Below are 16,519 nucleotides of genomic sequence, written 5' to 3'. Positions count from 1 at the left end.
AAAAATAGCAAATATTTAACAAATTAAAACAGAAAATAATTAAAGTTACACTGAAAAATAACAATATTAACAGTAGAATTACAATGCATTTATAATACAATCAAAATAAAATGATAATAATTCAAGATAGGAATGTTGGGAATAGGAATGGGAATGTTGGCCAGCTTCATCATCCTTTTCAAAGGATTATTTTTTAAATACAGTGTTGGGAAAATTGGAACAGAAAGGGAATGGAAGTGGCGAAGATTCCGAGGAGGGACAAAAAAAATTGATATTACCCAATAACACTGTGCATCTATATCGGAATTGATAAGTTTAGATAGAAACAATAGATATTATGAACTCTCCTATCAGCTAATGATTTTAAGTCGAGAATCCGAAGAATAGGATTTATTTTTAATATGAACAAAAAAACAATCCGATTGAGTGAGTAGATTAATTGTTAGATCTAACTAAAATTTGTTAATAGTTTATAAATTAGTTTCCACGCTGCATTATATTGCCTATATTGCAGTAAAGTCAGAGTGATTATTAAAATCTATATTTATCTGCATATATAATAGGTATATGGTTTAAAAAAAATACTTTATTTAATAGCATAGATTCATTTTAATTCAATTTATTTATAACCTGTTTATGTTAACTAAACATATTATTTAGAAATTACTTCAACTACATATACCTATTACCTACCAAATTAGATTTTGTAATAGTCAGATTTACTGATAGAGGGATTAATTGTTTCGTGTTCTTTATATAACACTAAATTAAAATTTGTTTTATTATTATGTTAAAAAATACTTTGTAACATATAATAGGTAACCTCCCTCCCTAAATAATTGTTTACATCATGGTTTACTAATTAATATGGGTGTACAATTTTAAAATCTTAAGATTTATTTAACAATATTTATAATAGGTATTGCGTTAATGTATTTGAATTTTAAATTGTAATTTTTTATATTAGTAAGTAATTAGATTTACCCATAAAAAAATTGTTAAGCTTGATATAATTAAAAAGTATAAGTAGGTACATAAGTTCTTAAAAAGTTCCAGTAATAATAAATGAAAAATAAATAGAAAAATGTATATAATTATTGTTGTTATTGAAAATAATTTATAATAAATTTAGCATTTGAAATTTTTCATGTTCATTAGGTCAGGTCACAAATAATATTTGCCCAAGGACGCGAAATAGTAGAGGGGCAATGGACGTCGCGATATGGACCAGGAACCGGTGAGCTTGATCAGTTAATCTTTTAGCTATAGACTATAGTTAAAGTTAGTGATGATAAATAGTTACAGTGTACCACAGAAAGAACTACGTCTATCTTCTGAAATATATACTTGCGTGTTTACATTATTTTGTACAGTTTATAAATTAACCATAAATATTTTATTAATATATTATTTTGTGTTGTTAGAAATTTGTGCAGTTTAAATGTGCATCATATTAATATTATAATATTAGATACGTTATTCGAAAGGTGCTTAATCAATATTTTTACAATATCAGTCGTACAAATAAATACTACTTTGACAACAGTGTAACAAAAGCATTCATGTAAGTAAAATTTGATATTAAATTACACATGATATTCTGTACTCAGCTAGAACTATACCTACACGAAATCAAGTACATTAAAATATAGAAAAATAATTATACTAAATATTTTAATACCATTATCAGCTTATGTGAACATATTATTAATATGTTGGTAGAATCATTGATTATAAATAATTATATATTTATAATCAATGGTATAAGATGTGTACCTATAGAACATAGTCAATACAATTCAGTTTGGTAGTTTTTTTAAAATTTTTTTTTTAGGATTCATACTATTTCTTTGGAATTTCTTATTAAATGATAACTGAATAGTAATAGTATATAAACTAAAACAATATTTATGTTATAGGTATACTTACCTGATTTACATAATAGCTAATATTACGCTACACACGCACAGACACACACATATAATATATATATTGTTTTAGTTTATATATATTATTACTATTCAGATAAATGTAAAGCCTAAACATTTTCACGTATATTGAAAATTTTACCAAACCTATATATACAATCATAAAATACAATAACAGTTCCGATTTAATATGCCCTAGCCCCTGGGATTAATAACTTCTGAATTACTGCAAAACTAATTTTAAAGTTTCATACTCCATTGCGATATATAAAAAAATTGAATTTCGAACGTTTAGTTAATAAGTTATAAATATTTAAATATTAAATAAATGCAATGGACTAGCACAGGGGTACCTGATACAATTTTTGTCCTCTACTCTGCCCATCAAAATTTTAAATAATTATAACTAATTAACTACTCGTTTAAAATTTGATATTTATATTGAACATATTCTGCTTCTAGAAACAGGAAATTAAAATATAGTTTTTACCAACAAATTTTGTTGACGCAAATTATGTGTAAAAAATATTATCAAAAACGTTAAAACGTTCAAAATAATGAGTATTTACTATTTACTATTAAAAGAGTCTCCATATTTGCGGGTACGAGCTTTTGGAAATGTTGTTAAAAATTCTAAAAAATGTATTTTAACCATTCATTTGCAGTAACGAATTGTCAACCGATAAAAAATAGTTATTAAAAAATTTTGAAGCTCCAATTATTGTCTATTTAAAATTTCCTTTTAACTCAAAAAACTACATGGGTGTCAGTATTATAATACTATAATAGGTATACCTATTCGATTATTATCTAATAGGTACAAATTTACAATTAAAAATATTCATTAATTTCTTAAATAATAACCACTTAGTTTCACATTATAATGAGGTAATTAATTTGCCATTTTAAATCCTTATATAGTAGGAAGTCAATGTCCAAAAATTAGAAATCATACTTAACTCTGTGGTTAAATCTTGATACTAAAAATAAATGTATAATATAGTATTCATTTGAATGTTTGATTAATGATGATGATAAAATTAAAAACATTAGACAGATTCATTAAATTCTATATTAAAATTAGGTTGGAACAGTAAAATTATGTATTTACTATTATACATATAGGTACTTACTAATTACTGCTAACATTTTGCACCATACTTTGTAATGTATTTATATAGATATTTCTAATTTATTTAAATCCAAAATGTGTTTACATACAATGTTATTGTAAAACTATTAGTTTAAGTTGGTTTGTTTTTTGACTTTTTTAATTTATGACAATTAACTTCAAAAACTGATGAATTTTTTATATTGTATTAAAAAAAGTATGTCAGCGCATTTCGGTGGTGGATGTTTGTCCATCCCTTCGGGCCTCGGACAGGATAGTGTAATTTTACTGTATTTGATTTGAATGCAATGATTGCATTCGATAAAAAACGATCCTGAGCGGACGAAGGAATCTTTTTTATTTAATTTTATTCGTTTCTATGGTGATAAGCAAAGCGTTTTAAGAACAGCTTAAGAACGATTTATATAAATAGGTAATTTATAATTAGGAAATATCATAAAAATGAAAAAAAATATAAAATAAAAGAAAAAGCTCATAAGTCGCTAAAATGTTTTGAAAATTTTACCATGTCTAGGTAAGGCTAATATAAGTAAACAACCTAAATTTTAAGTTTTTACGAATGTTTTTAACCGAATTACAACAAAGAAACTCCCAAAATTAAAATGTTTATAAATAGCTCAAAAATGGCTAAAATTTTCCGAACTTTAAACCGTAAGGAACAAAATCCAAAATACAACAAAAAATATATCTTGTCATTTTTCATTTGAAGCAATATTTCTGGTAGAAAACGACGTCCGTAATTATTTAATATTATAAAATCGTGAAATCGTACGTTTTTTCTTCTTTAACCGCTTTTATTTCAAGTAGCGTTTCGAAAATCGAAAAATGACCTCTTTAAAGTACCAGCTTAAGAACATTACCTTTCAGAAAAGATGCTATACTTGGTACTTTTGAGTTAAGAGGGAAAAAAAGGGTTTACAGAATAAAAAAGAAAAAGAAATAAACATCATTGTAAAACCATTACATTCCTCGCTCCGCTCAGAATCTAAAATGTATATTAATACGAGAAAGTTGATATCATATATAACTATTAATTGTATAAGATATGAATATATAATCTGCTCTTCTTATAATTTTGAATAATTATTTATTTTATTTTTTTACCGTAATTTGCGTATTGTTGAATGTTGATTGTCCATCACTAGGTATATGAATTATATGGTACACCGTAATACTGAACTACAAAAATGTAGGTAGGTACTGCAGAGTATACCTACATGCACCATGCACGTGCCACATGGTATATTAGATCACATCCGAATCATCCGATAGAACTTTTCTTCACTATATAATCTGTAATACAATATATATATAATATACTAGCTGATCCCGAGCACTTCGTTGCCCGTTAAATGTATCAACTCTTTATTATGACTCAAACTTTGTTTAATTCGTTATTTAATATCCGGTGTCTGGTGCTCAAAATTTATCATAACTTTTCCGTTGCCCGGAATAAAAATTCTGATTCACAGCAGTACATTATCAGGTAGGCAATCTACCGGCGGTAGATCGCGGACCCCATGCTGTTTGCAGTGCGTAAGTGTATGATTATATTGTATAACTCTAAGGTATTAAAGTTATACCAAGTTTGTCTTTTTTACTTAATTCCGCCTACAGAGGATTAATATAATCAATTTATACAAAATCCTATTCTAACCTAACCGTACTAAAATCCGATGAATAAAAAAAAACAAATTTAACCATTTGTGAATTAACCTATCTTCTTCCCAGAGGCCCAATCGGTTTCCGAGAACATAGGCCTCAAAGGTTTTCATTTTCACATTTATATATAAAGATATTTATACATGCGTTCAAATCTTTATTCTTCATTATAATTTGTATGAAAATATCATAAGCATACGGCACATAAAATATTATATTATTATTAGATTATAGTGAATACTCATCGCATAGGAGTTGTGGCCTTGTGTGTACCTCTATTGTAATCGAAAATTTTCACGTATTTATTCTCACCTATAGTGTTTAGAAAAGTATTTTTCTTTAGATGATGTCACTTTAAGTGTAAGTTGTGTTTAAAAAACCAAAAATATTAGTTGAACACTAATGAACATGTTCCTAAACAAACGTAAGCGTGAAAAATTCAAAGTATAAAATTATATTTTACAGTGTAAAATGTACTTGAGTTGCACGTGACTTTAATTTTACAAAAATATAACGTCTAAAAAAGTTATTACTTTTCAAAATAAAGAACATTTCTGAAAAATTAAGTATGGAGGAGTTCAATCCAACGATTTAAAAACTACGTTATTTACACAGATACACCTACAGGTATCGTTAAGCTTTTTTAAATACTACATTTCGATTTCTAATGCAGAGCCGCGTAGGTTCATATAAACTAAAACTTTAAAATGAAATATTAGTGAATGTAGATTTTTATTCGCCTAAATTCACCAAATTAAGTTCATAAAATTAGTAAATTACTGAGTAATTATTAGTAAGTGACTGTTGTCACTTAAAAATGGAAAAATAATAATTAGTGATAACTATATAAGATATAACTCATAACATAATTAATAACAATATGATAGAATTATTACTAGGTATTGCTTTCGGTGAGGGACAGGGATTGTTGGACAAATGCAGACAAATTTAGACAAATTGAACGGTAGAAGTCAGAAGCCGTATAAAAGTCCGTATCTCTATTTTTTTTATCACTGGAACGAGTTTACGGCTCAAGCTATATGCCCAAATAAATTTTTTTTGTCAATGATCGGTACTGCATTGTTACTGCCAATAAATTATATCAAAAAGTACCGATCATTGACAAAAAAAATTTATTTGGGCATATAGCTTGAGCCGTAAACTCGTTCCAGTGATAAAAAAAATAGAGATATGGCTCCCCATGTGCAGCCCTCCCCACTCAACACATACCCAATTCGAACACTAATAAGTGATTATAGACAATAATATAAATATCTAAACTATACAAGTATAGGTGTATATTTTTAACCTATTATTTATACAGCCATATTTTTTTATGATATTATAACTATTATAATTTATTTTTATGACTTTGAATATTTTTTATCATACTTATTTTAACAATATTATACCTATATAGGTATTAATGTATTATTATTATTTTTCGTTGCGCTTCAAATTCCAGTTTAAAAAAATTCAACGTGCTGAAATTTATCACACCCCTGTTATATTTATTCGACAATTGTCCATTATTGTTAAATCTATTCCATACATTAATATATTAATAAATTAATGCAAGTTCTTATAAAATGGTATCTTTTAAACATCTTATAAACTTATAGGCTATAGCACTAAATACATTTTGCATTATTCAAACATTTTAATTCTCTAGATGTAGGTACAATAATAAATATAATATATGTACCAATAAAACCAATCCTAATAAATCCAATTAAATCAATCCCCTCCCATAGGCTAAATATAATATGCAAAATTTTTCAGAGTCCTAACTTAAGGCCTCTATAGCTTTAAAAGCATTGCTACTGAATAAAATCATATCCCCCCCATGACAAAAACCTAAATACGCCATTGATTACTGTTACAATTTACATTAGGTAGTATTATTATAATATTAGGTAGGTATGTAATTAAAGACATCGTATGATTTCAACATAATATATTATATATAATTATATTTCAAATTACTATTTTTACGTTTGAATATTTGATATTCGTTATAATTACCAAATATTTTATCGAAAACAAATGTGTGTAATATGTTTTAAGGATGTGGGCGTTGAATGATGTGAACATCGCAAATACGTACGAATCGAATGAATTTTGTATGCCAGATGATTTTACCCTATCGTCACAGGTAACGTTGAAATACATATTTATATTATAATATATAGGTACATTTTTTATCAAATTGCTAATATTGTTATACGAAAACAAAAGAATAAACAACGAAAAGTAACATTACTCATTTCTGGCTTATATCATATCGTTTCAATATGACAATATTACACTCTTAGCTGCATGGCCATCGTTCGAAAATGCTTACAATTATAATTTATTATAATATAATATACATAAAATATATTATATAATATGGCTTTAGATAACAATAGTCATTATATAGGCAATATATATTTATATTATACATTTTGTCTAGATAAAGATACAAAACCATTATTATTAAAAAATATTGACAAAAATCAAATTATATTAATTTTTTCTTCAGATGTAGTTATAATATATGACTGTTATAGCCTATAGGACTGAGGAACACTTAATTTAAACATAATATATTCGACAGCGTATTTACCAAGTATGATCCATCCCTATTTTTACTTTAAATTCTATTTAATGGCCTTTTTAAGTATAATTAAGAACATTTTTTATTAGTTAATACTGGTAAAAACTTCTGTTTTACAAATGAGAGCTAACACTTTTTACTGTTAAGAAGACGCCACACCCGCAGGTGTTGTCTCCGTCTTCCAAACGCGTAACATACCAAATTTACGCTCAGAAATTCATGTTATATGCCGTTAGCTTAAAAATTAGAGTGAGTCGACCTATTATGAAACTTGATAGTAAGAACATTATCTGTGATTTGTTGGAAATTTTTTTACGATAATTTAGTTTTTAAGTGAGTTATGAGCATTTTTAATTTACATTTATTATACACGCTATAACTCACTTAAGTACTGAAATATCGTAAAAAACTTCCAACAAAACACAGATAATATTCTTACCATTACGTTTTATAATAGGTCGATTCACTCTAATTTTTAAGCGTAAATTTGATATGTTACGCGTTTGTAAGACGGAGATAACACATGCGGGTGTGGCGTCCTCTTAAGTAGTTAATTTTAAAAACAATTGATGGGTCTAAATCAAAATTCATACAAGTAAGTAGGTAGTCCAAAATGTATATTACACATTTACACTTAGGAATTTAGGATATTGTCCTTAAAAACAATCTTACAAAAGTATAAAATACATATAGGTAATAGGTATAATATTTATGTATAACTAGTAGGAACCCACTTTTTAGATTCAAAAAATGTTTACAAATTATAAAATATTTGATATAAGCATTATTCATTAATTACTAATTTTTAAAACACCATAACCACCATATCTTCCAAATCTATATTAATATTCTTAGTACTACCTATACAAAGTAATGAATAGAGATTTATAAAAAAAAAATCATCTGCTTAACAATTTACAGTAAAATAATATGTTGGTTATCACATTTAAAAAAAAAGTAGTTCATATCGCCACGGCGCACTCCTCCTTAAATGGTATAAAATAATCTCAAGAGTTTGAGAATATGGTACTTAATTAGGTATACTTAAAATTCCAAAAATCAGAATTTGAATAAAGTCATTAATTATTAAAAGCGAACAAATGGGTGAGCGTGGTTGGTGAATCATCCTGCATAATATATATAGGTACATCGCGCGTATTCATAGGCGTAACTATAGACCTTAAAGTTAGGGGGGCTTTGGCCCTAGCATTTATTTAATAAGTAAATTATTAATAAAATGTATAGAGGCTTAAGAAATTCTGAGGGGACTGAAGCCCACCCAAGCCCCCCCCCCTAGTTACGCCTATGCGCGTATTCCATCAATTCCGGACAATATAATATTATGTGCGTATATTAATGTGCATCGCGTATTTCACTATATTTACCATCTTAGTGGGACTACGACGGCAGCTACTCGACCAACTACAGCGAAAATGAAATAGATCTCGCCACCGTTTTGATGAACCTGAAGGAAGACCCCTCGCCGGACGGAAGTTGCAACGACCACCACGAACCGTCATACTATGATCCGACGGCGACGGGCGGCTATCCGCAGCATCATCACCAGCTTCTGCAATGGCAATGCCCGTCCGACGAACAGCCGCAGCACGTGTTCGTGTACGACTCGCTTGACTGCAGCGATCAAGCCCGCCCGACCCACGAGGACTGTTTACTGCCCACCATATTAAGTAAGTGTCCGCGACGGACAACATATCTAATGTACATAATATTATGCTTAACTCGCTGTCGAGGGATCGTTTTCGGAGGGGGTGTGGGCTTTGACCATCAAGTGCGCCCCAGTTACGATCCCGGTTAAAAAGCTTACTTTGCTCTGACATTTATTTATTTCGATTCGGAAGTGTGTGTGCCTTTTTTCCAACACGTGGTGCAGGCACCGAGAGTATAGGTACATTTTGACCACCTACAATGCCATATGGGTGGGCGGGTAATAATGACGAGACGGGTTGATAAGTCTTGATTAAAATCCAATGCCTACGCATCTGGCTTTATATACTAAACTTGGTACCTTTGCGAATTATCAGTAAAATGTTTAGGTCTAGTCACGTACTCGCGTCTATACCGTCGTACCACTCTATAGACAGCTATATTATATATTTAACATACCAGCTAATACCTACACCACTAACGTACAAAATATGTAATATAAAAATATCTTTGTAAATAAAATGCAGTAATTCAAAATTTGAGTTTTGGTATTTTTAAATATACTTAGACCATATTTTCAAATTTTTGAAATTTGTTTGCACTACTTAAGGATAATGTCTTATACCCTTGTAGTGATACAAACTTCAGTTTTTTTTTATCGGTAAAGCTATCTTCTACTGCAAATTATTTAGCGGATAACTGTATTCAAACGAGTAGTTTTTGAGTTATTTAATTTGGTGTACTATATAAGGACACATAATACGTCCATGATAATGGGCTTGGAAGATATAGCGGGGAATTTTTAAATTTATATTATATTTATGTAACGCCATTTTCTATTATCCTTAGAATAAATATTTTAATTACTCGTTCAAATTTTGATTTATATACCTACATAAAAACGTTCAAAAAAATTATCCACTAAATAATTTAGAGTAAAAAAGGGGAGAGGTTATCGTTTGAAAAACAGACATCTATTATCGCTTGCATCAGTGTTGTAGACAGGAATCATCAGGTTATCATCATACTTAAATATTATATAATAAATTAATCAATATAAAAAATACTTTTATATTTTATACACTTTCCGTGTTGTAAGGGAGGTTTGAAACCCCTAACCCCCCTCCCGTTTCTATGGCCCTGGCCTCTACAGAATACTTCTTGAGTAATACAAAAAATCATAAAGAATTTTAAAATATGAAATGGTCTTTGAGTATTGGTCTATGATTCAAAAATACAGTTTCAATAAAATCACCATAAAGTAAAAAACGGTGGTGGGAGCAAACATTGCATATGCTTGGTGATTTACTCTGCGTATAGTTGCGGTGACGCGGATAACAACAACCGTCTATTATGTTATAACGTGCGATTTTTTGGGTTTGCAGACGCAGACGTGGAATTTTTCAAAACGAGCAACGCGTCGATGGAGAAAAAGCGGGCAGGCCGGCCGCGCGGCACGAAAGCGAAACGGTCGAAAGCCGAGCCCAAACTTAGCCGGATATGGGAGTTCATCAGAGACCTGCTGTTGAACTCGCAATACTGTCCGACGTACATATGCTGGGAGAACTACGAGGAGGGTCGGTTCAGGTTCGTGCAGAGCGACAAGGTGGCGAAGCTGTGGGGCAAGTTCAAGCGCAACGAGAGGATGAACTACGAGAAGTTCAGCAGGGCCATGCGGTACTACTACAAGACCGGCGTCCTGCTGCCGGTGCAGGGCAAACGCCTCGTTTACAAGTTCGGGCCAAAGGCCACGGGGTGGCACACGGACAATCCTAATTTCAAAAAGTATACGTCATTTTAGACGGCGCCGAACCGGTCAACCGTACACGTTCATACCTCTCGCTATGTCATTATAAATATAATATTACATCGCATACGTACACACCCATGTTATATTATTGTGTAATTGTATATAATATACGACGTCGGACGTTTGTGTGTTATTAGTATAGTGGCTATACGGTACACTGCAATTTCTACGTTACCTACGTGCGACGTAAGTGCCTACCGTGTAGGTCGATGAACATCATATTTCGCGCAAAAACTTGCTGATTGTCACGGAAAACACAAAATACCTATATATATAAAAAAAAAAAAACATTTAAGTGAGTATGACTGTTTTGTGCGACGAAATTGTAGTAATTTATTTACTTAAATGGTATTATATGATCTATTGATTTTTTTTTTTTAAATTGTTTGTACCATACTATACCAAGTTATTGTTTTAATATTATATTATATTATATTATATTTGTCCTATAATCTACACATAATTATACTCTACTTAAGAATAATACGTTTTTACAACGTTTAATTTAAATAATTTTAAGAATATCAGTGATTTTGTCTTAATTATTTGTGGTTGTAACTTTAATGATGTAAAAATAAACAAAGGCTGACACAATTTAAATTATAACAAATTATTAAATTATTAATTATACATAATATTCACAGTTAAATAAAACATTAATCAATAGTATTGGAATCATTATTTTCAATCACTTATAATTTGACTATCATGTTCAAAATGCTTGTAGTGTTTCGATCTCATTTATATTAATTATTAATGTTTTAAATATATAATTTAAAATTACCAAAATATACATGTTTTTAAATTTTCTATAATATTTATTAATTATTATTAATGATAAAAATATATATATTTTATATTAAAATCATGCATATAAAATGAAAATAATATTTAACAATTTTTACAATTAAATAGGTTGGTATATAATTATATATGCATTAGGTTTTGCAAAAAATATTGTTCACTTGCGCCTTAAATTATCTAATCTAGCTTGCAAGTCTGCATCAGCATCATTTGGTTGTGCAGCAGCAGCACCACCACCACCACTAACACCACCACCGCCATCTTGAGCCACAATTGGTACTTTTCCAGTGGCTGCTATACTTATTGAGCCAGAAGCTGAAGGCAATCCAGACAATTGATCTGTAAGCTGGAGACCTAACTCATCTAGTACTTGTGTTACAATTTGATCTCTGAAATTAATATTTAAAATATTATGACAAAAGTTAATTTTACCATTATAGCAATGGTAATAACATAATATAGTTAAGATCTAAAGAACTCTTTTGTGCATATTAATATTTAAACTGTACTTAAATATTCATTTAAAAATGGACAAACAAGCATTTGTATTAAGTATTATAAAGTATAATAAGTAAACTATATTTTAATCATTTATAATAATTAATAAGTATGTAATTCCTTTATCATGAAAATATACTGATGTACAATACTAAAATGAGAAAATAAAAGTATTTTAAAATTCTATAATTTAAGTAGAATTGCTCGATTGTGTTTATCAACTATATACTAAGATCTATCATCGATACGCAGCATTATTTATGTAATATATTTCTGACTAGATGAATTAATTTTTAGTTATGATTATTTTTCATTCAATACTATACTCTATTCAGTTTAAGAATGGCAGGTCCGATTAACACCTAGAAACTGTGCATTTATCTCCACTACTAGTACTGGCACAGATGCCTCTACTCGCCCACCTATCATGCTGAAACGATAGACATACAATCAGGGCCAACTTAGCATTAGAGGGTTCAAGACAACGCCCTAGCTCATTCAGTACACACAAAACTGGCCATTCTTAAATTGAATAGAGTTATAATATACAATATACATATCTTCAGACCTTACTTATAATTACAAACAATTATTTAATCTTACGTTTCTTCTTCGTCTCCTTCGTCTTCCATCGCATCATCCATAGCATCGTTCATTACTTCTTCCTTCATATCCATTACTTCAGACTGTTTTTCAAACTCTTGTAGTATCCTTTGAATTTGTGGTAAATTGAGTTGCCTATTAAAATATAAAATAGTTTAATTAATTGTAGACTATGCATTATCATAGAATAATAGACATACATAAGTAGCAATTCACATTTCTTGGTTATTCTTAAGAAAAAAAACTATGAAAAAGTTTTTGTTTAAGATATATTAGCATTATGAAAATATTATTAAGTATTTACCAAGATTTGATAAATATGAACTCGTTACAAAAAAATATCATCATTTGTTTCTGCTGTATGATTATCATTAGGAAGATAACAATAACAAAAGATTTACCTGTTCATATTTTGCATTGCTTTAGTCACGCCTTTCATTGCTTGACCCATAGCATTTTGTGATTTAAGTGTTTGTATTTTTAAAGATACTGCTTGTATGTTAGCCTTCATCACCATAAATTTCTTTTGGTAACGTCTTGTTCTCACTAAATCTCTTGCCATTATTTTCACCGATTCCTAAATCCTCAAAATATTTATCTAAACTATTTAACTAACTAACATCTAATAAATACTTAGATTACTAAAATATACTTTTAAGGAAATAATAAATCAATTATTGGATATAAAATGTTTAGGATCTATATTTTATGTAATATATTAGTTTGCCACACTTGACTCATAAGTTGGAATCATGTATTTGATATTAATAAAAGCATGAGCTCCTCCGTGTCTTTCAAGAATTTCTAAAGTATTGTTCACCAAGTCCCCAACATCTTCTTGTTGATATTGAGCATAATCAATTCCATCGCCTGTATTTTTATTAAGATTCTTGTATACATTGAGGGGTGGTAATATTTGTCTATAATAGGGTACTAGAGCTTCTCCTACCATATCAGCCGATGTTACTAAGGTTTGAACCATTTTCAATGTAGCTATAACTACATCTGGATGACCAGTGTTAAGTGCTAATTTTATTGGAATAATCAATTGCGGCACAACAGGCAGTATACGATCTGGTGTACCGTTTTTTAACATATCTGTAGCTCCACGCTCTGCCACTGCACGGTATGGGTATGCAACTTCACGTAATCCATCAAAAAAAATTGGTAAGTAATGGTGATAATCTATATTTTCAAATGATGTTTTCCACATAACTCGCCCACTATCGACAGACAACATAAAGTCACCTCTATCATAATAACGACGAAATGCAGTATTTCCAATTGGTGTTTGACATGAGCGTGATCGTGGAGGACCAGCTACAATTGTATTTGGTTGTCGTGATTGAGAACTAAAAGGTGGAACTATACGCTTTGTTCTTGACTTTATTGATTTCATTACTAAACACAAATATTACTAATAAAGATAAATACCCAATAAAGAAATAACCATTTTCACAAAGTTTACTAATTTATATTATTGACTTTTAGATAGTTAAGTAAAAATATAACTTATAACTATACTAGATATTATCAACTTATGTTTATATAAGTAGTAAGTACTGAAGGACCTAGAACTATCTTTTTTTTTCTATACATAAATGTATAATTTGGTTACTAGGATACAGATGATACAATTATTGATTAAATAAAAAATATATAAAATACCTGGTACCTACCTACTTAAATTACTTTTTTAAGTCCTTTTTTTTTTAAATATAAATGTTTATTTGAAAGTATAAACATGCATAAAGTTTTTAAGTCATAGGTTAATGCAGATCAAAAAATAATTTTATCCAACACAAACATATGGTAAAGAAAGAAGAAACTGTTCATTTTTGTCTCATATTAAAATTTAAACGTGTTTTAGATTATAGGTCATCAAAAAAGAATTTAAAATTTATTGTATATAGATACAAACAAATAAGGTTAAAACATTTTTTTCTTCTTTTTTTTTACTGAATGAAACAATAACATCTATACCTCATGTATCACAACATATTGTATGAATGAATTTGGTTATAGTTAGCATTAGACCTAAAAATGTTAGGAAATACTGTGTTTTTGTTTAATTAAATGATAATTGACATTTGTATAGAGCAATGATTTGTTGATTAACATGTTTTGTTTGGCTACTGCTTATTGTATTAATAATACTTTTATTTATACTATTGCATTCTATTTAAAAAAAATATTTAGAAATACAGTTTGTATATCACTTAAAAAACTTTGAAAAATGTATTTTGAATGTTAATAGATTGGTACCCGAACATTGTCCGTATATAATATATATAATCTTCGCTTTGATAGTCACATACTAAATGAATACCCAACAATTGCATAACTGTTGATATCCAGAAAAATAATGTACTTAACAGTTAACCCGTCAAACATGATAGAGATAAATTATAAATCATTCAATAATTAATTCTTATGACGAAAAATGTATAGAATATATAAAATATGACTCACCATCTGTCCATCTTTAGCCATTTTCTTGATGTCCACAATGATTTTCTTTTCTTGCTGTTCCATTCTCATTTTTTCCCGATCCAAATCACGCATTGCTTTATTCAGAGCACGCTGATTCTTTCTCAACATCTCATCGGGCGACATACGACGCCCAAATAACCATTCCAACGGCATACTGCTGCAGATTTTTTATTCCAAATTGGTCTACTACGAGAAGGGTAAATATCAACAATAATAAGGTTAACTGATTCAAATGTTGTAACAGTGTAATTGATTTAAGTCATTAAATAAAGATATTTTTTCTAAATAAAATAAGGTATGAAATGTAATAAATGACAATTATGACTCACCAGTTCTTCAAATTCTACTCGCGTAGTCGCGTCCTAGTGTCCTACGATATATTTTTTAAATATAACAATAAAAGATAAAGAGAAAACACAAAAAAAAAATATGAAAACACTACCAATAATATCTATTTGTTTGTGTAATTCTGTTTTTGTTTCTTATCAGTAAACATTACTCATTGTATGGGTATTTTGACTTTAGTCACACAGATCCAGATGACAGATTTCTATATAGTTCTATCAAAACACCTTGGCTCTATATAGGGTTCTAAGACCGGGGTGTATAGTATAAGTCCGTGTTTAGCACATATATCTATATAGATTAGTATATAGAAATCTGTGGTATTTAGCCTTGACGACGATTAGAGATAAATGATAATTATAAGGATGCGTGACCACAGATATATATAATAAGTAGATGGCCGACTTCTTCTTATCAATGACGCTGGTAGCCATGTACAACTTGGGCAGTGTTTACTAATCGTTAGAAAGGTAATATGATAATAAACAACAACATTTCATATCAAACGAGCCCGTTGCCAATCAAAACGATTAGAATTTGTAAACTTTGCCCAAGTGACAAATGGCGTTGGGCATCATAATAATTCAATAATGTTGTTGAATATGGAGTCGGCTAGAGAGCCTACACCATAGACATATAAACTTACTAAAGGACAATGCTTAGAGAGAGAGGGGGTACGATATAAAGTAAAAGAGAAAAGAGAACGTGGGGGAAATATAGTATTAGTTTCATATGTCAATGATTACCCACTTTATGTTCTTTCTCTCTTCGTTCCAGTGGACATTTTAAGAAATTATCCCTGGGCGACATAAAAAAAAAAATTCACGCAGACTATCAAAATCAACATAATATTATGAGCTTATAAAGAACTTTTCAGTATTAAATATTATAGAAAACATTACCTATATCTAACAATACTATCAAAACTCACAACACATAAATAATTACAAATAATTTATGAGTTAGGTAAATTAATTCTT

At 29.3% G+C, this 16,519-nt stretch overlaps 3 protein-coding genes across 6 annotated transcripts; 1 reads left to right on the top strand and 2 right to left on the bottom strand.

Moving 5' to 3' along the window:
- Positions 1-1,254: 1,254 nt before the first annotated feature.
- On the top strand, positions 1,255-11,406 carry LOC132945162 (GA-binding protein alpha chain-like). Of its 2 annotated transcripts, none has more exons than XM_061014826.1 (4): positions 1,255-1,564; positions 6,790-6,877; positions 8,715-9,009; positions 10,372-11,406. In XM_061014826.1, coding segments are annotated over exons 1-4 (801 nt in total). In that variant the 5' UTR covers positions 1,255-1,562; the 3' UTR covers positions 10,788-11,406. The 2 variants fall into 2 exon arrangements, with proteins under 2 accessions (XP_060870809.1, XP_060870810.1); XM_061014827.1 differs by lacking the exon at positions 1,255-1,564 and adding an exon at positions 5,189-5,349.
- Positions 11,407-11,517: 111 nt separating this feature from the next.
- On the bottom strand, positions 11,518-15,943 carry LOC132945163 (charged multivesicular body protein 2a). 3 transcript variants are annotated; one of them, XM_061014830.1, is made up of 6 exons: positions 15,637-15,943; positions 15,524-15,564; positions 15,174-15,377; positions 13,103-13,278; positions 12,702-12,836; positions 11,518-11,989 (listed from the first exon to the last, which is right to left on the bottom strand). In XM_061014830.1, exons 3-6 carry the CDS (start codon positions 15,345-15,347, stop codon positions 11,758-11,760), a joined length of 717 nt encoding a protein of 238 aa, XP_060870813.1. In that variant the 5' UTR covers positions 15,348-15,377; positions 15,524-15,564; positions 15,637-15,943; the 3' UTR covers positions 11,518-11,757. The 3 variants fall into 3 exon arrangements, with proteins under 3 accessions (XP_060870813.1, XP_060870812.1, XP_060870811.1); XM_061014829.1 differs by having other exon boundaries at positions 15,174-15,380; positions 15,637-15,942; XM_061014828.1 differs by having other exon boundaries at positions 15,524-15,942.
- On the bottom strand, positions 13,267-15,310 carry LOC132945164 (parkin coregulated gene protein-like). The gene is made up of 2 exons (XM_061014831.1): positions 15,174-15,310; positions 13,267-14,102 (listed from the first exon to the last, which is right to left on the bottom strand). The coding sequence occupies exon 2, from the start codon at positions 14,098-14,100 to the stop codon at positions 13,420-13,422; it is 681 nt and encodes a 226-aa protein (XP_060870814.1). The 5' UTR covers positions 14,101-14,102; positions 15,174-15,310; the 3' UTR covers positions 13,267-13,419.
- Positions 15,944-16,519: the final 576 nt, after the last annotated feature.

The sequence above is a fragment of the Metopolophium dirhodum genome, chromosome 5 (assembly GCF_019925205.1).
Source record: "Metopolophium dirhodum isolate CAU chromosome 5, ASM1992520v1, whole genome shotgun sequence".
In the NCBI taxonomy this organism is placed as follows: domain Eukaryota; kingdom Metazoa; phylum Arthropoda; class Insecta; order Hemiptera; family Aphididae; genus Metopolophium; species Metopolophium dirhodum.
This window is presented reverse-complemented; position numbering and strand designations above follow the sequence as displayed.

Coding starts and splice junctions, on each gene's coding strand:
- LOC132945164 (XM_061014831.1), bottom strand. CDS start 14,100: ATGAAATCAATAAAGTCAAGAACAAAGCGTATAGTTCCACCTTTTAGT.
- LOC132945162 (XM_061014826.1), top strand. Junction 6,878..8,714: donor ATTTTACCCTATCGTCACAG/GTAACGTTGAAA, acceptor TTACCATCTTAG/TGGGACTACGACGGCAGCTA. Junction 9,010..10,371: donor TTTACTGCCCACCATATTAA/GTAAGTGTCCGC, acceptor TTGGGTTTGCAG/ACGCAGACGTGGAATTTTTC.
- LOC132945163 (XM_061014830.1), bottom strand. CDS start 15,347: ATGCCGTTGGAATGGTTATTTGGGCGTCGTATGTCGCCCGATGAGATG. Junction 13,279..15,173: donor TGGCTAAAGATGGACAGATG/GTGAGTCATATT, acceptor TTGAGGATTTAG/GAATCGGTGAAAATAATGGC. Junction 11,990..12,701: donor GAAGGAGACGAAGAAGAAAC/GTAAGATTAAAT, acceptor TATTAATTTCAG/AGATCAAATTGTAACACAAG.